The 25,335-nt window shown below is 43.1% G+C and overlaps 1 protein-coding gene across 1 annotated transcript; it reads left to right on the top strand.

Moving 5' to 3' along the window:
- Nucleotides 1-536: 536 nt before the first annotated feature.
- On the top strand, nt 537-24,545 carry sv2a (synaptic vesicle glycoprotein 2A). Its single transcript, XM_047044015.1, has 13 exons — nt 537-798; nt 11,990-12,762; nt 18,371-18,551; nt 19,146-19,297; nt 19,551-19,684; nt 19,938-20,027; nt 20,207-20,314; nt 20,627-20,715; nt 20,992-21,156; nt 21,323-21,456; nt 22,673-22,879; nt 23,093-23,252; nt 23,797-24,545. Exons 2-13 carry the CDS (start codon nt 12,153-12,155, stop codon nt 23,978-23,980), a joined length of 2,214 nt encoding a protein of 737 aa, XP_046899971.1. The 5' UTR covers nt 537-798; nt 11,990-12,152; the 3' UTR covers nt 23,981-24,545.
- Nucleotides 24,546-25,335: the final 790 nt, after the last annotated feature.

Raw genomic sequence — 25,335 nt, forward strand, 5'->3', positions numbered from 1 at the left:
ATGCAGTTGGGTTGGTGTTTTTAGATAGCACTATGGGGTAAAATATACTCCAAAATCTTGGAGTGGTGGCTCCAGCAATGTTGTGTCTAGCACTGAGGTGAATCCTAATATTATCATCCTAATATTAATCAAATATGATCTGATGGATTAACAATTGATAGGATGTATACAAAATATGTAATGCATACAGAATCTTATTGTAGCCATTGCTACTTTACTTGAATCATCCAAATCAATGTCACACACACTAGGAAATGTTCATGGCCAATTATAGACACGAGCTGCAGCACGTGTGGGGAGAGGCATCTCGTGCACAGCTCATTGCACCAACCATTTGGTGCATATGGCAAAAATGACAGTCGAATCCATTTGCCATCAATAGAAATGCACATGTTATATAGCCTGCAATCCATTTCACAATATTACAGCAATAACATATAGTAGGCTATACTACCACTTTATTTGAGAGTCAAAGTAGAAGTCTTTGATATTCACTCGTTCACCGTCAAGTAAACACTGGTCCCCTCTCCCAGAATGGTGTGCGCGAGAAGAGAAATGGAAGTAAAGAGAGGAGGGGGACGCTTGAAGAAGGATGCTGTGTAGTAGGGTTGCGCTCGTAGCCTACTACGTCAGCCATCCTGGTGCACATCACAGGGACTGGGTGAACAGCCACGGACCAATTTTCAGTCAACCGGATTTTACATCTTTTGCTTTTTGACGGAGTGCCATTCTATAAAAAAAAGACATATATAAATCAAGGTTTAACACCTGAAACACCTTGATCTCATTTCACTCAAGGTAAGGATTTGAATTCGTCGTTTTCATATAATGTTGTGTACCTTGCTTGCTGCGTTAATATGTATAACTAGGCCTACCTCTTTTAACATAATGTGATTATGAGCTCTTATAATTCTCAAGTGTTAAAAGAGAGTTAAGAGGATAACGTAGCCTTTTATGAGCGGTACAAATACAGCAACCTTCGACCGGTCCAATATGGACCACCACCCTCCTTTCAACATGAACCAATCGACCTTACAAATGTCAATTGAAGATATGCTACACATCAGCTGTACACATCTGCGTCGAAACTAAACACAGGCATTAAGAATTAACTGAATATACCAATAAACACCCCTTGTCTTTTTTTCTGTGCCCCGGGGGTCTCGTGCGTAAGAAACATCAAGTGACATCACAGCCATTTAGGTTAGTCTACAACCATATTTTAAAACGGGGATTACCTGATTAAATGACACAGTAGATTCTACAGCAATAATAGACCATTTGGAGGTGTTATACACAGATCCTGTAATTCAATTGATGGGAAATTGCCATTCGTCTAAAATTGCCCTCATCCTTCTTTCTCTACTGCTGCTCTAATATATTCACCCCTCAGACGACCGTTGAACACCGGTATTTTTGTAGTCTACATTCATCGAATGAGAGAGTGGCACTAGGTTTTGTCCGCTTATTGTGTTGCGTTTTTCAACGCGCCAAAATGACCTTGCAGAACTCTCACTCGCCAGGGACATACGACGTTATGCCAACATTTGACAATCGTAGGCTGTTGCTCAACGAGAACATTTCTTATTTTCATGTTTTCTTTACATACTATTGGTGCCGTAGTTCTGTCACAATGACCTTGCCACGGGAAAGTAAAGCTACGATCAATTTACGGATGGGTTGATTTAATGGGATACTTAAATATAGGCCTGTGTTTATGAGCTCAAACAAGTAACCAACCCGCGTCCGCAGCCCATGACCATGACCTAGGCGTCTTTTATTTTTAAAACGGTTAGGCTATCGTATTAAGACAGCCTTTTTGCATTGGTATATTGCACAAATTATGCTCATTAGCTACACCCAGTCCACTAAAATGTATATTCCAATCTTGGACAGTGCTAATCCACAGTATTTCAAGTATTATTAAGTTACATGTATTTGATTAAAAAAAAACATACCTCTGCATTAGTTTCTGCACTTTTTAGGCCATGACAAAACTCCCAAATAGACAGGTATCATTGATGTTTCCAATAGGCTGAGACATATTTCCCAGACACTTACTGTTGCTTTTGCTGTTGCCCTGTTGCAATACCACCTTGTTATTCATAGTGTTACGTGAGGAATTTTCTTTAACCATGCACCTACTTCTTTGTCAGTCCATGGTTTATTTGTCTACTTTGATGGTGCCATATTGTTCCTTGTAGGGTAACCTTGAGTGTACTCATCATATGGTTTGTATTGTGTACTATAGGTGTTGTGCATGATACACACCATCTGTATCGAGTGTTGTGTACACAGACTGAATACATTGTGAATGACATGATATAGCCAAAACACTCTTCTCTGTGACTGATTATCTTCATTGATTAAGTTATTTACCATTCTACCATTAACCTTTTTCAAATTGGAATACACCTTGTTATAGCATTACAGTATACAGTGGCACAAATCAATCGGGGTTGTGAAGGATCAAGATGTCTTTCTGGCAGCAACAAGGGATACCAAGTAATGAATCAGATTTAAAGTTCCCTTATACAAGAAGTGTCATCACTCCTAAATACTGCTTCAGCTTCGACACTTAGCCTCAAAAGGGGGGGGGGGGGGCAGAGAGAGAGAGCGAGAGAGAGAGCGAGAGAGAGAGAGAAGGTGCTGGTCTGTTTGGTGTTCTCATTGTCGGCCTGCTACCCTTGATGATTAGGCTGTGCTCTGGGCCTGCCACCGAGATTAGCCTTGTCACAAGTCCCAACTCGCCGCTGCAGAAGGAAGGAGCGCTGAAGCTCAGTGAATTAACAGAACCCATAAAATAACCAATGAAACAGCCCATCTCCTTTAATCTAGTATCTACAGCTCTATATTAATGTCAGTTTGACTGTAGGTGCTATCACATAAACACAAACTAAAGCTCTCCTGCCGTCTATCACCAACTACACTATTTAGAATGACCAGGCAGATTCAACATAGTTACTTGACTTTGCTGTATTGGTGATGGAGCTAATCGATTGCCTTTCCCATCCGGTGTCCTGAAAGATGCAGGGTTGATTAATGATTTGTGTCTAGCACACAACCATCAATCTTTGAATGACAGAACATTTGCTTTCCAGCAGCGGTCTCATTGTTATGTCATTTCCTGTAGCTCACAGCACAAATCAACAGAATTTTCAATTGTAAAAATTTAAGCGGTTCTAGAAACACCTAATGTCACACAACAAACATCTCCAGTACATAAGAAAAAGAGAACGTTACGTACAGAATTAGAAATGGTCTAATTGCACACAACTCTAATGGACTACATTGCAACTGAATATCTTCAATTGTTAACGGAAGACTACTTGCTATAGAGTCCATATAATGTAGTGGTAAGAATGTCTGCATAGTGAGGCCAGCATCATGATCTCTTCCTGTAATCCCTGCTGCATATTCTTGGTTCTGTTGGAGAAATTCCTCTCTGGTGCAGCACTGCAATGTGCCATTCTCTATATGCTCATGTTAACAAACTTTACCTTTGGTGATTTGGCCACCATGTTATTATTATTATTGCAAGTCGCTCTGGATAAGAGCGTCTGCTAAATGACTAAATGTAAATTCAAAAGCAACCTACTTTGAAGGCCTATTTTAAAAGGATAGCTATGAAAATCAGATATGAGACTAGGGGTTCCATCCAAACCTGTCACACACAAAACATGTGATCTGATGTGATACCTGTTCAGGAAACTCCTATTCCCTTTCTGCAATGTTTTCGTTTTTGAGTATTCCAAGCAGCAGTTTTGCCACTTAAAGTAGAGGTCCGATTTTCATTATTTGCCTGCGAGCATTGATCCAGCTTGAATCTGCTGATTTGTTCACTTTAATACTTACATAAAAAGTATAGCACAGATTTGGATCAACCATAACTTTGTTCATGATCACCTTTCCTTTAATATACATTTGTATTTTTGTTTTTGTATTCAAATATGTCATTTAGTATAAACCTGTATAGGCAGTTTGATTACTAGTGCAGCGAAATAAGGAAAAACTACTGCTGCTTTTCTGTCCACTAAATAAAACTAAAAGAACTAATGTGTTGGTCAGTGTTTATTATGTTATTGTACATGTGCCATTTCTAAAATAGGAAAACAATATTGTGAATATAATATTATTTTCCTGCCAAAAAAAAGATTCCCAGTAGTAGCTTTTTCCATTTTGCAGTGAGTAAACCAAAATGGCTGCAGAGAGTATGACACACTGCTTGACATGGTGTTGCTAACTGCTGTAGCGCGACCGGGGTGACTGTGTACACTGAGAGATCCCACACAAGGGACGCTGACGTGACTCACTTAAGGATTCTATCCTACAGGGGACTCCTGTATGCTCGGGCTGTACTAAGTCTGGATGGGGTGGGGCTTGAATGAAAAGCCTCCCCCTCTGTTTTGAGCTGTTCTGTCCTTATCCAAGGGTGGTCCGTACGGCGTTGAAGCTGGCAGGGACACAGTGTATACAAGTATAAATAGAGAGAGCCTTTTCCTGTGAGACTTCGACCCAGGTATCTCACCACCACAAACTGAATTAATTTTTTCAAGGTCCTGTCGCTGGGAGTTTATCACCCCGCTTGGCCGTATATCATCACTGAGGGATGACTTGGCTGTCCTTGTGGCCAGAAAACTGAGCATGAATAATTGATGGCCGTTTCAAGTCACTCAGCCCAGCTTTTAAGGTTTACACTAAATTATCTTGTAACTGAATGATGGAGGAAGAAAACTAGTTTGATAAACCAAATTTTCTACCCGAAAATATGAGTATAAACTCCTACATTGTGTTTGGCTTTGAATGGAATAGATTGATATGATTGATATCAAGGGTGCGTGGGTTCGTGTGTGCATCCCTGAGGAGCCTTCAGACCTCTCTCCACATGCCTTACTACTTTCCTCCACCTACAGTACCTTTCTTTAACGGTAGTCAAGACTTGTCATGGTGCTCATCTGCACGTGTTATGGTGCAGTCGAGCCATCAGGAGAGGGACACGTAAACATAACCCTCGTCCTTCGTCTGAGCGTGTCCATATGGTGGCCAGGGAGCGTGGAACCAGCGTAGGTGTTTGTTGAATTAGTTGCAATTCGTTTTTCAACAGATTGTGTGCCAGCAGAGTGGTGAGTTGGCTTAGCATGGTGTGCTGCTGCACACATAATGTCACAACCATGCCAAGGCGCATGAACAGAACACATGCAAACCCACATACACACACACACACATTTTACTTTGAGTGCGATCATAATAGAGATGATGACAACATCTGCAACCTCAAAGCACGTTCTGTTGCCCCCCACCTCCTGTAGCTGTTTACAGAAGTATACTTCAACCCGTTCTTCTCTATTGTTCCTTTGGTTTCTTCGACACGTTAACTGCCTCCAATATGAACAAACTCATTCGTATCAAACACATGCCTCAAAAATCATTGGCCTCCCCAGCTCCAACCTCTCAGACACCAACAGCAAAGCCATTACAGGCAGAACACGAACCATTGCACATGACCCCAGGCACTCCCTAAAACCATTATTTGCACTGCTTTCATCAGGTGGCAGGTACAGATCCCTGGCCTGGAAACGGGCATGCTATGACTAGGGAGTCAGATGGCTGAGCGGTTAGGGAATCGAGCTATTAATCAGAAGGTTGCCAGTTCAATTCCTGGCCGCGTCAAATGACGTTGTGTCCTTGGGCAAGGCATTTCACTCTACTTGCCTCGGGGAATGTCCCTGTATTTACTGTAAGTCGCTCTGGATAAGAGCGTCTGCTAAACAAAAAAAGTTTTGTACCCTCTGCCATGACATCATAAAACAAAATACCCTGGTAACTTATATATGGAAAATTGCTATAGGTTTATCAGTATGTGTCATTTAGTTTTGTTGTGTTGACTGTATCTATGTAATCTACGTGTTTATGTGAGGCACTGAACAGACTGGCAACAAAGTTACTTGGAAAAGGGCAATATAGAATAAATCTATTTATAAATCTGTTTTATAAAGACACTTTTGCCTCATAAATTAGATACTTTAGCTTGTTTACTTCATATTCTGATTTGGCATAATGGGTATTCCCAGAGTCTGTATTCTGGACACCAAACTGTTGACGACATTTTCTTTTGTGTTTCAGCTCATTAGTTGTGAGTTGTTGCTGTGGTTACAGCTTAGCTGAACTTGAGGTGCACTTCTGTGGACTATAGCGTGGATACTGACTCATCAGACCCTGGAGTGGCTAAACTTGTTTCCGGTGGTTTCCAGCCACCATTTTAAAACTGTTTGTAGCCAATGATCCACCTAATGACCTCATCATTGGTTGAAAATCTTTTTTCTACAGTACTGTGGCTAAGGCTGGTAATGAACGCTTGAAATTCTCCTTGATTGACTTAGAGATTGCACCAATCTAAGGTGTTGAATAAATCTAGTCAATGCTGCATTTCATTAGCAGCTCTGCGCTTGCCGCCATGGTGACTCACCCTCTAGAACCTTCTCTCCACTTCAAACACAGTTACCTTCTGCCATCTGAAGTACCCTGATGTGCACACCTGTTCAGCGATATGCAATTTAAGTCTTCAAAACAATGTTTGCTATATTCTGAATACTAAACCCCAGTTTTCTATACATGCTGTGCAATGTATGGACACATATAGATTTAGCAAACACAACACTTATGTTCAGAATAAGCTATCAAAAAGGGACCAAGTATGGCGTGACAGTCAGTGTCCATTTCAGTCTGTTGCTATGTACCTGGGATCAGACGAATAAGCCACCCACCCTAACAACCACATGGGAGCCGTTACAGACGTTTGTAGTTGTTTGAAATGGCAGACGGCCAATACAAAAAGGGTGATGTGATGCAGGTGTCAGATTAGATTTATGTGTGTGTGTGTGTGTGGAGGGGGGGGGGGTGTATGTGGGTGTGTGAGAGAGACAGAGATAAAGCGTGAAAGAGTGAGAGAGAGATGAACAGTTGGGGTATTATTAGCAGACAGAAGTGAGTCATCCATGTTGATAATTGGATGCTGCTAATTAATGGGATGCGACTTTAAATGAATGCATTTACCATCTTTGATCTTCTAGACGTTTCTTTTTTGCATATTTTTCCCATTCGTGGCTCAACACCTCACAATTCATTTTGTAGACACTACCTGTCAAAGACTATATTTGTCGTAAATGGTTAGCGTATGTATATATTTTCTACTTTTACTTGTGGTCATACTCACAACATTGATTTATTCTGCATTAAACTAACCAAATTATTTTATACACTCCTTCCATTCCCTGGGGCTGCATCCTTGTTAATATGCAAGATACTTGAATCACACACCCATACTGCAGACCCATCATAGCATCAGTTATCAGCTTCTCTCAATTCTCCATTGGTTGACTTGCCCAGTCTCACTGAGCAGGTGTGACCCAATAGCAATAGCTCATCCTTCTGTCAAAAGAGCCAATCAGCTGCCAGAGCATAGCACAATCTGTTTCTGACGTGTCGTGTGCATATGTAAGAGAGAGGGAGAGGGAGAGAGGGTGTACGTGAGGATTCTTTTGCAGACAGAATTTCTAATGGCATAGAATTCTTTGACGTTCCATATTTGAGTCCTTTGAATAAAGCATGATATAAGCATGAGATCAACCTGAAAAGACCTCTTTCTCATTCAACTCTGCTGAGCTTGATTTAAATGTTGGCTAATCTCAGTTGGTTTATTAAAGACCGTGTCATCATTGTGGATTTCTTATAAATTACCTTATCGTTTGCCATGCTTCTCTTGATAAACAGACTTGCCATACTTAGATGGCATCGTCTAACACAGGTAGCAATACCATGGGTAGATAAGCAATGCTGTCAAGGAAATTATTTCAACCATGGATTCCAAAAAATTCTCTGTGGTATCTTGTCAAAGCTAGTTTATTCAGAAGTCATGATTGGAGTGGTGGAAGGAGAGACTTGCTCTCTGTGCCTCTGTGTACTAGCTGGTGTTTTTCCTTTTCATTCATTTAAAATGGTTGGACTGTTCAATTGCTGCTGACTTTTCCATTTTATCTCCTGCATCTATTTTGTATTTCTATCAGAACGGTAATTCAAACAAGTAAACTCGGTTTAGGGTTTATCTTCTCCTCCCAGTCCATGTTCAAATGACCACCTCTAAGCAATCAGAATGCGTCTCCACCCTACTTCTGAAACAATGATGTTTCCAGCTGTCAATCAAATGCAAAAATTTACTTATTGATTTATCTAAAGTCCACACCATTAGAATTGGCAAATTGAACAACAAACTGCATTCAAATATTTGTGGGATTATGACAAATATGTCCACCAAGGTTGTACAACCAATATAGTTTTGTTTAAAAAATGTATAGTGATTGTGAAATTCTATATTTATAATTAGCTCATTTGTCTGATGTAATTTAACAGCCTTTTCTGAATAACAAATATAGCCAATGCTTTTTTCTTTAGTGTGCCAACTGTCTTACATGCTAGCTAGATAACATTACCCTAGCTTCAGGGAGGGCTACTTCCTGTTTGACCCTACTCTTTTGTCGGCCTGCTGTTAGCCTGCCCTAAATTGTGCGTGTGTGTGGAGAAGCTCTACAACCAACCCTGTGGCATCTCTTCAGTTCACTAGAAGGAAACTGGATTACATAATTAAGTCTTTCATCAATGGCAAACGACAGCTAAGGCTTTCTGGCTGGTCTCTCAAAACAGTTCATTTATTATCAATTTACACTTCATTAAAAATGCCAGGATAGTTAGGAGATGGGCTTCATTTTAGAATAACTGTGCTATCCCATCAACATTATTGCGGTCTGTTTAGTATTAAGCCTCTCTTGTTTACTGTGTGAGCATAATCATTGATTGCTTGTTACGACTGAATGGCTTTATCACTTCATGATAGACAACTAATGGTGTAACTCTGTATACTTCTGTAACTGGTAATATCACACCTGTTCTCCTTGTATCTGGTGCATATAGTTCTTCTGATTTACCATCAAATCTCCAAGGCAGCGATTGTGAGGTCTTGCTAAAACCATCTTACCCAAGTTCCTCTATGTTGAAATCAAGCTGTACCACTGCAGTGACACCTGAAGCATACCTAATGCTTGGCTGTATGAAGTGGATAGAACAAGTGCAAATACAGAAATGGGAAGGTACATGCATGGGCAAGAGTAGACAATGTCACACTTAATAAAGTCTCTCCCAGCTGTGTTGTTGATAAAACATTTCCTTCCTGAGTTGGTAGGCCTATTTGTACCTGGTGTCCTATACACACTGCTGAAGATGATAGTGGGATGATTGCGTGGTGTGCTAATGAATGCTCATTCATCATGATTTTGCACATAGCATTTACTGATGCAGTATAACGTTTACTAGGATTTCCTGGATTCTGAGATTTTATTATTCGGATTTCTGTGATATTGGCCAGCATATGGTTGCTGTCTGCAGACCCCTGTTGCTGTCTGCAGGGAGCACATCACAGACATTAAAAGCTACCCCACTGTGCTCTCCTCTCTCCACATTTTCTGTTTATCTGGTTCTGTTGTGGCATTTTCATTTCTCCATGTGCCAAAACTTTTAGATGAATAGGTAAAATATTGGTCTCCTCATGAGTTATGAATGCATATGAAAGAAGGTGACAAATTGTGACGTGCATTGTGATAAATGGAGGAGTTGTCACAGTATGAGGGGGGAACATTCTTTGACTGAGGCACCACAAAAAGTAGGTGAGAAAATGATATTCAAATATACGTATATACAGTATATTAACATGCATATTATAAGTTCAATTTGATAATGCCATTGGAAATCCTATCCTCAAGCTGGTAAGAACAGCAAAAAATTAGAACATGCAAGAAGTTTAAATTTCTTTACTTGAATGCATGCATGGTTTCAGTGTCCAGTTTGTAATTAAATGTTTGTTTTCACAAATTCCCTAGAAAGGGTTAGTCGCAGAAATGGAATTGAATTATTGCTGGAGGCAAGAGGCCTTGAATGTTTGCATTTAATGCAAACATGATCGATCCTGGAAAAGGGGAAAGTCTGTGGGAAATCTCTCACGGGTGTACATAGGGAAACGTCCCTATGGTGTAAAGAACTCGTGTGCTTTTAATCTCTGTTTCGTGTCCTCCATTAAAAGGTGTAACACTGTTAACTCTATCTGGTGTGTGTGTTAACGCGTACACCTCGCCTTGTTCTCCCCTGCTCACCTGGAACAAGAAGCAGCTTTTCTTATATAGCCAGACAAAAAGAACATTTTATGACAATACCTTTCAGCCGTCAGACTTTACTGTACAGTCTCAACATGGAATTGTCGGTATGCCAAATGTCCATATTGCACTTATTATTCTTGATATTACAGATTGTAAATGTATTATTAGCATGTTCAATCTCATGTTTTGTCTTTCTCAAAGTCATAGTTTTGGGTTCTGCCATGCGGTGCCAGATTCACTGCATTCAAATCCTTTGACAACATGTTCATGTAAGCCTTGCTATAGTCAGTTAGGAACAGTTATTTGACACATGTAAAGAATATGAACAGTTGTACAGTATGAATACTGTATGTGCAGTTGTAGGATTGAGCATGGCTGTGTAACTTCCTCAGGTCTTCAGGATGCTGCTCTCCCTGCAGAGCCTCTCTGAGCTGCTCCTTCAAAACTTCAGAACATTCAATCGAGTCCTACAGTGACAGACAGCCACATTCCCATCCCATCCTTCCAAGGGAAACACTTCACACTGTCTATAACACACCTCATTTTGTTTCCTGTTGTTATCAGAGACTGGAAGCCGGTCAGTGTGGTGCTACTGCTGAAACATTCCAATATGAAATATCAGGTTTAGGTGTCCGTTTTGAGTCTAGGAAGCTTAATGCTCATGCTCGAATATTTCTGGTTTTTGGCCGAGTTTGTGTGTCAAGGTGCCCTCTGCTCTGACACTTTTAAGGGTAACGACCTGTTCTTCTGACATATTTTTCTGGATGGATGTATGTCTCGCCAGGCTCTTAAAGGGAGCAGCAAGGTTACAAAGCGCAGCACAGAAAGGTTAGCACAGTGCCCCCCAAAAAAAGACAGTGGAAAGAAGTAGACAACAGAGGAATAATTGTGGGGAACAGTGACCCTGTCTAGTAATAGCAGGCAACAGGAAAAAGACACAGACTGTGGCGGAAAAGGGAAGGTGAAATGCGTTGGAAGACAGTGGGAAGAAGATGGATGCTGCAGAGACGGAGATAGGAGCACTAATTTTGTTAGGGAAGAGAAAGAGATCGCTACACCCAGAGTCAGACGTGTGTGTAAGGGATGTGTGTTGGCTCACTGAGTGCCAAGCAGAGCTTGTTTAAGGGGAAGGTTCTTTGCAAAATGCCAATGCTCACTACATAAGCTGTCTGAGAGACTAGTGAAAACATGACCTGCAAGTAAAGGCTTTGCTTACATTACTAAGACATTCATCTCCTTCAATCCTCCTACTGTTCAGGCACCCATATTGTCAGTAAACATTTTCCAATGACTCTTGTGTGTGGCATCTTGGTAGCAGCTGCCATTGTTACGGTATGTTCCCTTTAAGGTTTGATTAATGCTAAACTGTTTGGAGTACCTCTTTAAGTCAAGATTGATGGCTGGTAGTAGAGAGGTGTTCAGTGATTGCAGGCCACCAAGCTCAAATAAACTCAAGCTGATGTGACTCCAAGACTTTGGCTCCTTGTCATGTCCTCCCATTACGGTCATCAAGTCTCAGATAAATAAATCCGATAAGGTGGGCTCGGCAACTGGGCTATGGACGTTATTTGTGGTTGAAAATATGTGAATATTAAGAACTATCCTTTAGCTAATGTCCTCTTACCTGGGTTAACCACAAATGTAATTGGAACAAAAAAAATCTGATCAATGTGTTTCTACTTTGTTTGTAGGTTTTGTAATGGTAGACGTTGTAAAAGAAAGTAATGGTTGCAAAAGTTGATCAAGATATTGAGTATCATTGTATCAACACCTATTTTTTTCTTCCGTAGGTCGCTGCCCTAACTGTATTCCTACCGAGTAAAGAGAGGAAGAGGGGAGCTGTCCAGGGTGCTGAATTCCAGATCTGTAGAAATCCACATTGCCCATTCATGCGCCTGGGCCATTCCTGATCCCTCAGATTCCTAGCAGAAACCAAGCAGCTCCACATCCAAAATGGACGACGGCTCGTACCGAGACGGGCGGACGGACTTCATCCGTGGTGCCAAAGACATCGCCAAAGTGGTCAAGAAGCAGGCGGGTAAAAAGGTTGGCCGGGGTGTGGACAAAATGGCCGACGAGTACACCAAACGCTCGTACAAGCGCTTCGAGGAGGACGACGACGACGATGACTACCCCGGAGCCCAGGACCAGGACGGCGGCGGCTACTACCGCAACGACAGCCGGGCCAACGACGACGAGGGCGGCCACAGTGACTCCACGGAGGGCCACGACGAAGACGACGAGATCTACGAGGGCGAGTACCAGGGCATCCCGCGGGCCGAGTCGGGCAAGACGGGCCCCGTGGACGGTGTGGCGGGCGCCCAAGCCCAGCTCCGGGACCTGTCGCAGTACGAGGGCGAGCGCAGGAAGGACCAGGAGGAGTTGGCGGAGCAGTACGAGACCATCCTGCAGGAGTGCGGTCACGGCAAGTTCCAGTGGACGCTCTACTTTGTGCTGGGCCTGGCACTGATGGCCGACGGCGTGGAGATCTTCGTGGTGGGCTTCGTGCTGCCCAGTGCCGAGAAGGACATGTGTCTGTCCGAGCCCAACAAAGGCATGCTGGGTAAGGTGGCTCTGTGTGTGAGAGAGAGAGAGAGAGAGAGAGAGAGAGAGAGAGAGAGAGAGAGAGAGAGAGAGAGAGAGAGAGAGAGTGTTGGCGTGAGCGTGTGTGTCAGCATTCCCCATCCATCCGAACTCGTCCTTTCAGCAACGGGCCGGTTCGTCGATGAACTTCTGAACCGTGACTTGCAGTTGCAGGCAGTCATTGTAATGAGGTTTTAAGGTGGCTCTCTTTTTGGGTATGTTATGCTTTATCTTTTTTTGCCCCTTATTCCCATTTCTCCACACGTGTAGGTTTGTCGGCTGTATGCCCAGTCCCTGACTGTCTGATCCACCTCCCTTTCTACTTCTACACAGAATGTTGGAATATCTCTTGCTACTTGGAGATGTCTTGATTTGGCTTCATTGGTTCACATCCAGCCATACATGCCAACTGGAGACATGAACCCCTAATACTACAAAGTGTGATGCTGAAGTATGCCGAGTGCTCATGTGACCAGTACCATTCCTGGGGGCCAATCAGATTCCATGCCTAACATACCATCTGTCATTGGCTGCTAAGCAAGGACACAACTAACAAAAAGCTAAAGCCTCCAGAGCCATCGAACGCAATATGTGTGTGCCTGCTTGTGCTGTATAAATTGTATGTAGGGGAGAGTGGTATTCACTATAGTATAATATAATAGTATAACAGTATATAATATATATATACTATTCAATAATAGTATTGAATATATGTTCAGTGTTAAAAGGGGTATCATGTTTTGGCAGCGTGCTAATATTAGAAGCTGACTGATATTTCTCTTCCCAGGTGGGGAACATATATCACATGATTATTTTACCAGTAACATATTGTTTTTCATTCAATCATTCATTCATATAAAAGCATGAGATGTGTAATCTTCTATTCTTTTGAAACTGGCTTGTTTTTTACCTGTAGGCTGTGCAAATGTGTAGAGAGTCTGATATATGTCTTTCTCTGCTGGACCCCTCCCTCTAACGAAGCAGGCTTGCGTGTGTGTGCAGTGTGTGTGTGCAGTGTGTGTGTTCTTCGATATATGTGCTCACTGGCTGACATGCAAATGGGTATTGATGGGTCGTGGTGTGCCCATTCGTGCGTGTGTGTGTGTGTGTATGCGCACAGTACAGTATGTATATAGACTATGTATGTGTATATATGTATATGTGTGTGTGTCTTCATGTGTGTAGCATTGACTGGGAGAGCCAGTAAGGAGTGGAGGGCCCTAGCCCCTGCCCTGTTACACAACACTCCTGACTCATGCTGGAGTGCCTCTTGTGCTCACGCTGCGGCCCATGGGCTCCAGCGTCCCCCTCTCCCCCTCCCCCCCCCCCCTCTCTGCCCCTCCCCCCTCCCTTTGAGACTGTCGTCAGGAAGCCGCTGTTAGTGCTGTCAGGGTGCCAGCCTCTTTAACCTGACGCACTGTTGCGGAACCGCACTGAGTGCGATTGCGTGTGTGTGTGTGTGTGGGAGGTAATGGCCTGTAGCATATACACCCCTGCCGTACTCGGCATGGGCTTCTTCATTTCAGAGAGGTAAATTTGGAGAAAGAGATGTGGTATGAGCTGTCGGATGCTCAAAATAGGATTCAGCTTGTCATTGATTTGTCCTTGTGTTGAATCCTCAGCTTTATGAACGGGTGATGCTGTTTGATGGATAGTGGCCATAGTTACAGGAATATATAGAATGTAATCTTTGTTCTGTACACCATCGTGGCCACCCAACAACACAAGAGTTGCAGGATATGTTGCAGAAATATTTCACTGTCATACTGATTTCACAGTCCAAGAGATTTGAGCTGAACTTAGACCCATGCCACACACACACGCACACACACACACACACACACGTACACACATGTGCGCTCCCACACATGAATGTACTCTACTAACTGCACAGTAGTTTGGGGGGATTCCATTGTGGATGAGCTAAAACCTTTCCATATATCTCACACCACATTGTATGGCCATTGTGACCTTTTTCTTGGCTGCTTGAATTGTTAAGCATAGTCAAGTTTTTTCAAAGGAAATCTCCATAAAAGCCAAACGAGACAAATGAGTAAACTATGTTGCCTTTTTTGATGTCTGAGAAATGTCTGCCTGCTGTTCTGAGATAGCCAGGTTGCTGGTCCCTGAGGGCAACAGGAACCTTTAGCTCCTTATGTCTGCTAAACGTGGAACTACTACGTCAAGCGTAGCGAAAAGAGAGAAACAAGAAAGTGCGTCAAAGAAGGGATGGACCGTGACCACTGCACCACAGTGTGTGTCACGCATCAGCATAGACAGGGGACAAGAGCCAGCGGGGGGTGAAGGTCATGCACTAACACAGTTTGGCAACAGGTTCGGAGCTTATCTTCGCCATCAATTACTGTGTTACCAGCTGGCTTGTCAGTGGATTTACAGTGTTTAAACAAGGAGAAACATTCATATTTTATGTATGTATGATAAGGATAATTGCAGCAACAGTTTTTTCTGAACATTGAAGCAGTACAGCTTTAAGAGAGACGCCCAATAATGTTTCCCAAGTGGACGAAGGCTTGGCCACTAATTCAGCTGGCCACAGTGTAGTGTTCTCTACTTTCTCTGCCCCTGGCTCCCTCATAAAGCCCTGTGCGCTCTCGCAGAAAGGGCAAAAAGGGCTATTAATAGCAAACCCTGTACCCTTCCCCCTCTCTTATTCCCACAAACACACAAAATGTGTGTGTGTGCCCACACACACGCACACACACTCACAGTCCTCCTCTGTAGCCATGGACCCGTCAAAGGGTTCTATCATGGGGTGGCTGCTTGCTTGCAGACTGTAGCCTCCCTCTTTCCCCACCCTCCCGCTCTCTCCACCCTCCTGCTCTCTCTCTCTCTCTCTCTCTCTCTCTCTCTCTCTCTCCTTTCTTCTCTCTCTCTCTCTCTCTCTCTCTCTCTCTCCCTCTCTCCTCTTCTCTCTCTCTCTCTCTCTCTCTCTCTCTCTCTCTCTCTCTCTCTCTCTCTCTCTCTCTCTCTCTCTCCCTTTCCTCACCTCCCCCCACTTCCTCTTTTGAACGATGTGGTGTTCAGCTGTCTGGAGGCTCCTCCTTTCTTTTTTTTCCCACCTCTCCTTCCCCCTGCCCCTCCCCCATCGTTCTATCGCTCTCTCTTTCTACACATATCTCTCTTTCTCCGTCCCTTTCTCCCACTCTCTGCTTCACTGTGCCTTTCACTCGTGTCTATCTCCCTTTCTCTCTCTCTCTCTCTCTCTCTCTCTCTCTCTCTCTCTCTCTCTCTGTCTCTCTCTCTCTCTCTCCCCTCCCCCCTCCCTCTTTCCTCCATGGGAGTCTCCCCTTTGCCCAGGGCCTTTTAGGTACAGTACAGATCGTGGAAAGAGAGTGCATCTGTGGTTAGCAACAGCACTTAGGGTTGGTAGCATGATAACAAAACCACTGCTAAACTCAAGCTGGAAAACAACCTTAATTAAAAACACTCACTCTATTAAGAATGAATGCAGAAAAGAAAATGTTGTTTTTGGTGAGATAGAAAACCACATGTATTTCATTATTAGATTAAGGACCAGTACAGATGTTATAGCTTGCCATATAAAAAAAACTTAATATGTACTATATCTTAATGTCTTTATTTTGCTTTAGATATGTTTTCTATTAATATTTTCTCTCTCTATATATATTTTATGTTGGTCCCAGTTGAATCTCATTAGATCCACAACAATACATATTTAATCTTTAATACAGACCAAGCCAAGCATTAAAATATCGAACATTTGTCATGTCTCCCTGCAACACCCTTCAGCTGGTACACCGGCCAGACTATTTACTGCACGCAGATGTGCTGACATTGGCTGTGGATAACCTCTGGGGCGAACAATCGACAGAATGTGATAAAGAGACAAAGAGACAGAGTGTGGGTGAGTGCTGACTGCCAATCAGCACCATGGACAGTTCCCCCAGCAGTGGCCCACAGACCGGAGGGGAGATTGGTTGAGCCACGCAGGCTAAGGCCAATGCTACTGCATTGCGGCGATGGCTATCTAGCCCAGTTGTCATCACCGGCTCCCCTTGGCTGCTCAGACTCCATTGTTGAGACAGAGGGAGAGAGGGACATGTGCTGACAGCTGCCTTTCTAACACCCCCCCCCCCCCCCCCCCCCCCCGAGCCCAGCACATGCACGTATATCTACCAGAACACGCAGACAAAGACAAACATTTGATAAAGCAAAAGTGGTGGGAAAAATGCCAGCATTAGAATGTATACATGTACAGAAGAGTGCATCGCACGGCCGAGCTGATGCACGCGTACACACTGGCACCGACACGCGGTCTTTCACCTCTCTCTCCCCTCTGGGATCCATTCAGAGGGACTGTGTGATGCCCACACGTCACACAGTCCTGTGACTCACCAGCACGCATCATCTATGTTAACATTAGCCTTGTGCTATTTTAACACTAGCTCAACACTTTCTCAAAATGACTCCGCCGTTTGGCCAATGTAACCCCCCATTCACCTTAGCTATCCCGGTAATTAGCTTGTTAGCCCCTGTGATGGATTATCCCAGCTGATACAACAGATCAACCCATTGTGGGCTCTTTGCCCTGGTTGTCTTTGTGAATGAGCTCACATTGTCTTATCTGCCTGGCCAGTACGGAGCCATTTAGCCACATTAGCACTATGCTATTATGTTTTCCCTGCAATCACTCTTGACTGCTCCATGGTGGTTTCTGTGCCGCTAGGGAGGGTCCTGACACAAAATGGCTGCCATGAGTCAGACAGATTCTGTGTTGCTACACAATTTAGGTTAGGGAGCATTAGCACTATATCCAGCAGATTTGAACTGCTCTGTGTAAGCTCAATTGGTATATTGGTATTTATATAATCATTATCTACACTTTAGTCTTTCACAGTTTGAATTCATTGAAAGCACCAGCTAAATTACTGAATTTAGCTTTATAAGGAATTGTGTTAGCGAAAACCCATTAGCTTTACCCATTACCCACTAGCTCATGCTCTTTAACACAAAAATGCACATCATTTTCATTATCTATAAATCATCCCCCCGTACCAATAAACTACTCTCAAACACAGACATCACCAGTTATCTACACAGAAAACATTTTTGCCCTCTTTCAGTAAAGATATCTCACGAATAAACCGTGTCATTGGGCGCTTAGCTAGTATGAACGCCAATGACAGGAAGTCAATGGGGGCCGTGAGTTGCAGCGGTGGGGGGGTGAAGGAGAACCTGCTTGGATTGGCGCCGCTGCCTTCGCTATGAGTCACACCTCACAACTCATGTCTAAGTTTGTGGGGAGGTGTTGTTCATTGATTTTGGTGTGATGAGCCTTCATGAGACGCTGATGAGATATCTTTCACATTTCCTACTGATGATAGGAATAATAGTTTCAAACATTTAATTGTCACAGTACTTTGTTTTGTCCTCCAGATCCCCCAGTGTATCTCCGTCATATAAACTGTATGAGTCGTATTTAAGCATTGACGGATTCAGATTCTATCCCTCTTAAACATCCTCTCCCCATCTTCTCTTTCACCCCCTTTCACCTCCTTTCCTCTCTATTCCTCCCTCCGCTCCCCCCCCCCGCCCCACCCCCCCAGGTCTGATCGTCTATCTCGGGATGATGGTGGGGGCTTTCGTGTGGGGGGGTCTCGCTGACAGGATTGGCCGGCGACAGACTCTCCTCATCTCCCTCTCCATCAACAGCGTGTTTGCCTTCTTCTCCTCCTTTGTCCAAGGATACAGCTCCTTCCTCTTCTGCCGTCTGCTCTCCGGCGTGGGGTAAGGACACAGAATCGCACCCAGACCCTGGAGATCTTCGCCGCTTAGCTATAAAATATTATGATATTAATTAGGATGTCCCTGTTTGACTCTTAGTCTGAAAGTAGTCCCAGCTTGCTTAGCGAAGTAAACGTGATGAAATGTGTATGGGGTCCATCCATTATTGATGATAGTATTGCTTTCAGTCTGGCCCGGATTCTTTAAGAGTCAAATGGGTTTTGTGACTTAATAGGCTGTGAAACTGTTCATCTCTTGTCTCACACTCTTTATTACTTCCCCTGTTCATCTTTTTTTCTTCACTGCCTGTCTTCTTTTTCTTCTTCTACCCCTCATTCTTGCTTTCTTGCAACTTGCCTCTTCCTAAATTTTTCTTCTCTCTCTCTCTCTCTCTCTCTCTCTCTCTCTCTCTCTCTCTCTCTCTCTCTCTCTCTCTCTCTCTCTCTCTCTCTCTCTCTCTCTCTCTCCTTTCTCTCCCTCTCCCTTTCTCTCCCTCTCTCTCTTACTATCATTCTGTAATTCTTTCCTTCTGTCTTTTTCTCTACATGTCTCTCGTTCTCTCTCTCTTGTGCTCCACACTCCTCTATTTCCCTTCAGTATCGGTGGCTCGATCCCGATCGTGTTCTCCTACTACTCAGAGTTCCTCGCTCAGGAGAAGAGAGGAGAGCACCTCAGCTGGCTCTGTATGTTCTGGATGATTGGTGGCATCTATGCCTCTGCCATGGCCTGGGCCATCATACCTCACTATGGTGAGTATATCACATGTACTGGTTGGCCAGTTCATATGGCATTCAGTCAGTCTGAGACCTACACTTTGGAGAACCATGTAACTGAAGTGTGTACAGTGCAAAATCTAGAAACTGCGCTTTGGTTCTCAGTTGACAACCATGAAGTGGAGACAGTTATAGCTTAAGGAACCCAATGTAAAAAGTAGTCAACTACTTTAGTGCATCTGCCTTCCTTATTCATCCATTGTTCTTCACTCTATCCACTGCCGTTTAGGCTGGAGTTTCCAGATGGGCTCGGCATACCAGTTCCATAGCTGGCGTGTGTTTGTGTTGGTATGTGCCTTCCCCTCTGTGGCGGCCATCTCTGCCCTCACCACCATGCCAGAGAGTCCTCGCTTCTTCCTGGAGGTAAACTGAACCAAACCACCCACTACTGGGGGGGTCAGGTGGCTGAGCGGTTAGGGAATCGGGCTAGTAATCAGAAGGTTGCCGTATCGATTCATTTTGTGGAATACGGTCACATCTGTCAAAGTGGAGATAAATGATAAAGTGATATTTGATTTTTTTTGTCTCCACTGGAAATATAGATTGATGTGTTGAAATTCAACTTAAGGAGTTGTTATATATGTAAAGATGAGATTTGTGGTGTTGTCTTTGACAGAACGGGAAGCATGACGAGGCGTGGATGATCCTGAAGCAGGTTCATGACACCAACATGAGGGCAAAGGGCTACCCTGAGAGGGTCTTTTCTGTAGGTTGCAATACTACATCATTACCACTACATATTTTTACTAAGTTACCTCAGATTTGACCATATTGGTTCAACATTATAATTTTATAACGTATATTTGGAACTTTCTCAATGATAAATTGCTTTTACTTTGAATAAGTCCTGACGTGCTGACGGGCGGCCATTTTGTCATCTCCCAGGTGACCACCATCAAGACGGTTAAGCAGATGGATGAGCTGGTAGACATGGGCGAGGGCACCGCCTGGCACCAGAAGTGGAAGATGAAGCTGACTGCCCTTTTCAATCAGGTAGTGTAAAAAGCAGTGACGGATTTCTGGATCTCTGTTCACAAATTAACCAGGGAATATGTGACAGGATATGCAGCTTATGTACAGTACAAACCCTGCTGCTCATGGGTTATGCTGTGCTTGTGTGCTTAGACTGACGAGTAGTGTTTACTCTGGGCTTGAGCTGGGACTGTGGGAGGATGTGTTTCCTAGTGCTGGAGGCTTACTTTTAGATATCTAGGATTAGACGTGTCCTCTGTCTTTCTCTCTGTCTCACGCTGTTTCTGTAAGGTTTGTGTGTCTCTGTGGCTGTTTGTGTGAACCCCAACGCAGGTGTGGAGTAACTTCCTGACCATCTTCTCTCCTGAGTACCGCCGCACCACCTACATGATGATGGCAGTGTGGTTTTCTATGTCCTTCAGGTAAACACTCAGGAAATAGTTTTTTCTATAGTCTCACAGATCAGACTTATATAAATTTGAATTTGAGTAAATCAGAAGACTGATAAGAAGGCTGCTGAATTGTGTGGAGACGGTGGGTCACACTTTCTCTCCTCCTCTCCAAAGCACAAACGTGTGCTGTAATACCAATAGAATTGCATTACTGTAACTAATCGCTGCATGAAATTAAAGTTGCATTCCTCTAGGTTACCCTAAACATAGTTCTCAACCTTGCTCTCTCTCTTTGCCGGTTCCCAGCTACTACGGTCTGACTGTGTGGTTCCCTGACATGATCAAGTACCTTCAGAAGCAGGAGTACTCTTCTCGCACCAAGGTCTTCATCAAGGAAAAGGTGGAACACGTTACTTTTAACTTTACCCTGGAGAACCAGGTGCACCGCAACGGAGAGTACTTCAACAACAAGTGAGTTCCTTTTCCTTCACTTGTGGCACCATGGTAACTACAGCCCACTACCAGGAAGAAAACAAACTATTCTGACTGATTTAACGTTAGAATAACTGTTTACATCAAAGATGAATGTTCATTTGTGGCATGCCCTACCTAACTATTGTCTTGTTTGTCTTTGTAGGTTCATGAACCTGAAGATGAAGTCCATGGTATTTGAGGATTCTCTGTTTGAGGAGTGCTACTTTGAAGACATAACCTCCAGCAACACATTCTTTAAAAACTGCACATTCATTGCCACCCTCTTCTACAACACAGGTTAGTTGATCATTATCTGTGTCTCTGCTAATGAGAGTTACCTCAAAGATGATGAACCATTGTGTTTTTACATCGATTTTAACTGCTGGTTTCAGCAGCTTGTGGTCTTGCCAAACCAAATGTTAAATAAATTCCATCTAATTCTTGTAACCAAAGCTAACATGTTAGTAATGTTAAGTTAGCAACATTAGATGCATATGCAATGACCCATCAAAGCTTATTTTAGATGAACAGCAGCATTTGAACATTTGAGAAAATACAAGTGTCTTCAACAACAAACTGTACATGTATTTTTACAATCCATCTCAAACGTGTTTTTACAGGATAGTTTTTACAGAACATAAGAAAAGGGGTTTTAGACACAAAATCATCTCCATTTACCTTTCTGCTTCATGCTAGACAAAAAGGCTCAATTACTGTCACTCGCTCTACCAACTGGCCCTAAACCAAATGTAGCATTGCAGAGAGACGTATCCTAGCAACACAGACCCAATCCTTTGTTATTTCGCAGCATACCTGTCAATCACGTCTAACCCTACTATATTTCAGATTTTTTGAAGTAAAATCCTCTGGAAAAATAGTGCATTTTTCAAGACTGATGACAATGGAGGAAAAATTGCAATCCATTTGACAATTTATGGTTGAGTCAGCAACAAAATCTGTACGTTTACTCAAAAGTGATGAATAATTTTGCTCAACAAGCTTGTGCGAGTCCACACATACAGTTCACCATCATAGGCCAATCTTCAGCCTCCTTGCTCATGGTGTTTAAAGTCATTATGCCAGTCATACTCAGTCAGAGCTGCCATCAATGCAAGGCAGGAGTTCCTGATTAGCATTTGAATTGGAAACGGATTTGACCATTATTGCTTAATCCCTGTTTACTTTCCCACTAAGGCTTAGAGGCTAGTAGATGGCTACGTTTCTGCACAAAGAGGTCTCTTTCATCAAATCAAAATATTCAATTGACATATTGTATGTGTTCATTTAAAAGCTGTGTTCTATTTGAACTACATTTAGGACACCTGAAATCGGGGAAGTGACTGGTGTGACTTCATCCTGTGTGACACCAGAAAGCTTACTGTTCCTTATCTTTTATCAGAGTGATTTGACTGCATCAACTTTTCCTTTTCCCAACACACACTTTTAACATCACCTGATCAAGTCCCGTTTTTTCTCACCTCATCCTCTCTTTGTTCATCATTTCCCCTTGCAGATCTCTTCAAGTACAGGCTGATCAACAGCAGACTGGTCAACAGCACTTTCCTCCACAACAAGGAAGGTTGCATGCTCAGTGATTTCAGTGATGAGAACAATGCCTACATGATCTACTTTGTCAGTTTCCTGGGCACCCTGGCGGTGTTGCCCGGCAACATCGTCTCAGCGCTGCTCATGGATAAGATTGGACGCCTAAGGATGTTAGGTAAGAAGAGTGTCATTCGTCATGTGATTAAACGTGCGTCTGTGATGGTCTGAGGCCACTTGGAAACCAAACTCGGTTTCCCTGGTCATTCTAGTGTGTGACATGGATTGCCCCTCATCCACTTCCCACATGTATGCGTCTAAAACAGAAGGATTTCATTGGCCTCTCTCTCGTGTGTTTCTGAATGTCTCTCTCTCTCTCGTTTCTCTCCAGCTGGCTCCAGTGTGATCTCCTGTGTCAGCTGTTTCTTCCTGTCGTTCGGCAACAGCGAGTCGGCCATGATTGCTTTGCTCTGTCTTTTCGGGGGTATCAGCATCGCCTCGTGGAACGCCCTGGACGTGCTGACAGTGGAGCTTTACCCCTCTGATATAAGGTGAGAGTTCATCACCCACGCCTCCCGAACCCTCCACGACACCATGCAAGACGACTCACATCTGCCTGGTTGGCTACAGTTTTGATTGGGTTTAGTCCAAAGACGTGTTCTAGGATAATGGCTAGTAAGGAGGACACAGTGGTGTATCAGTGGCTGGACTCTGGACTCAGCCTCGTCTCAGCGCTGCCACCCTGTGGTTGAATAAAACACTGACGGATAGTCATTGTTTCAACGATACGTCCATGTTTATGAAGCAGACTACAAAATCGAATCTTGCTATTTGGTATGTTTTACGAGTACATTTGAGATTTGTAAAATACATAATGAGCCTTGGATTAATGATTGGTAAGACTTATGATGGTCTATGTGTTCTGGATAAACAATATGTAGTTCCCCATGTGGCCAAACAGTTTTCCTGCATTGTTCAATCCATATACAGGTGTTGTTTGAATCACCTGGTTATTAGAGAAAGATTTCTATTTTGTTCAACCGTCACTAACCGCCCTCTTCCCCAATCATTTTTTCTCCCGCTTTCTACCTCCAGAACCACAGCGTTTGGATTCCTTAACGCCCTCTGTAAATTGGCAGCTGTTTTGGGGATTAGTATCTTCACCTCCTTCGTGGGCATCACCAAGGCCGTCCCCATCCTGTTTGCGTCGGGGGCTCTGGCGGCTGGGAGCTTCCTAGCGCTCAAGTTACCAGAGACACGGGGTCATGTGCTCAAATAGTGTGGCACCGCCCCCAGGGGGTAACCATTAGGAGGGGGGGGGGGCAGAAGAGTTAGCCACACTGTGAACAAGCGGCCCAAAAGCCCCTCAAACTCTACCCAGTAAGCCCCAGAAAATAAAACTAGAAAGGGTCTGTTCACAGGCATCAGACTGCATGCAGTTACTGCACAGATCTGCGTAAGTTGTATAGCAAATTGCCTGATACTGGAATTAGTGTTTAGATATTCAGGTCTCTGAAGCTGTGCAGCAACTGCTTATACCAGATACCTGTGAATAAACTCCAAGTCATAAAGGGAAGTGCAACCAAACTACGCCCAAAAAGCCAACAAGATGCTCATTCATGATTGGTTGTACTGTAAATAAGAACAAAATTGAACAGTGTTTGTGGTCATTAGAGTTACTGAGTGTGTGTAGTTTTTTCTTGATACAGTTGTGAAAGGATTTTTTGAAAAAGCTTAGTTTAGATGCACTTTCCTTGTTGTAAACACATGCATCTGGGGTCCAAAAGGGTAGGGATTGGGGGCTTTGATAATTAACCATGCAAAATATCCCCCTTCCACCTACAAAAATGACCACTAGCTACTGGCTTTAGAGTAATTAATGTTCTCATCCATTTCTCTGGTTCAATTCACCTCTCATCTCTCTGAGTCTACATTTTGCCATATAAGGATATAAGTCAAAAATGCAAATGTATGCCTTGATTTAAGGCATTTTTGACTTTGTGATAAAAACCATGACACCTCCTGGCTTTTTGATCAAACAAAGACCTGTCCTCATTCTTTACCTGCTTAGGTCTTGAGTTTGTCGATAGAATTACTGCCATTTTATAGATCTTTTGAAAAATTATGAAACATTCCAGCTTTGCTTTTACTATGGTTTGAATTTGAATATTGATAAAGTGATCAGTTGAGATTTCTCCCTTTAAAACATTATTTTAGATCATTACCCGATTATAAGGTCACTCAAATCAATGGACAAATCACTTTTGATTAACACTTAACGGTGTTAAAAATAGCACTAGATATTATTTGCCATCTCACATTTAAAGCACAACTGTTTGCCAGTGTGAATGTTATCAAACAATTTCTTGACAATGTTTGGAATCCCACATTATTCAATTGACATTATTACTTCATTCTATAGATCTTGGCTGTTGTTACATATGCCTTTTTCGGTACCCTCCCTCACGGGCGTATGTTTTGCTCTAGTGATGTGTGTTTTGAGAGTGTTATGCATGTTACAAAGTATGTACGTAAAAATGTCAGTAAAACAACAGTAAGGCGTTTTCATGTTGCGGTGTATCAATTAGTGATATTTTAATTCATTCTCTGGCTCCATAGCATACTGGATTTACT

This window comes from Hypomesus transpacificus, chromosome 2, assembly GCF_021917145.1.
Source record: "Hypomesus transpacificus isolate Combined female chromosome 2, fHypTra1, whole genome shotgun sequence".
NCBI lineage: Eukaryota > Metazoa > Chordata > Actinopteri > Osmeriformes > Osmeridae > Hypomesus > Hypomesus transpacificus.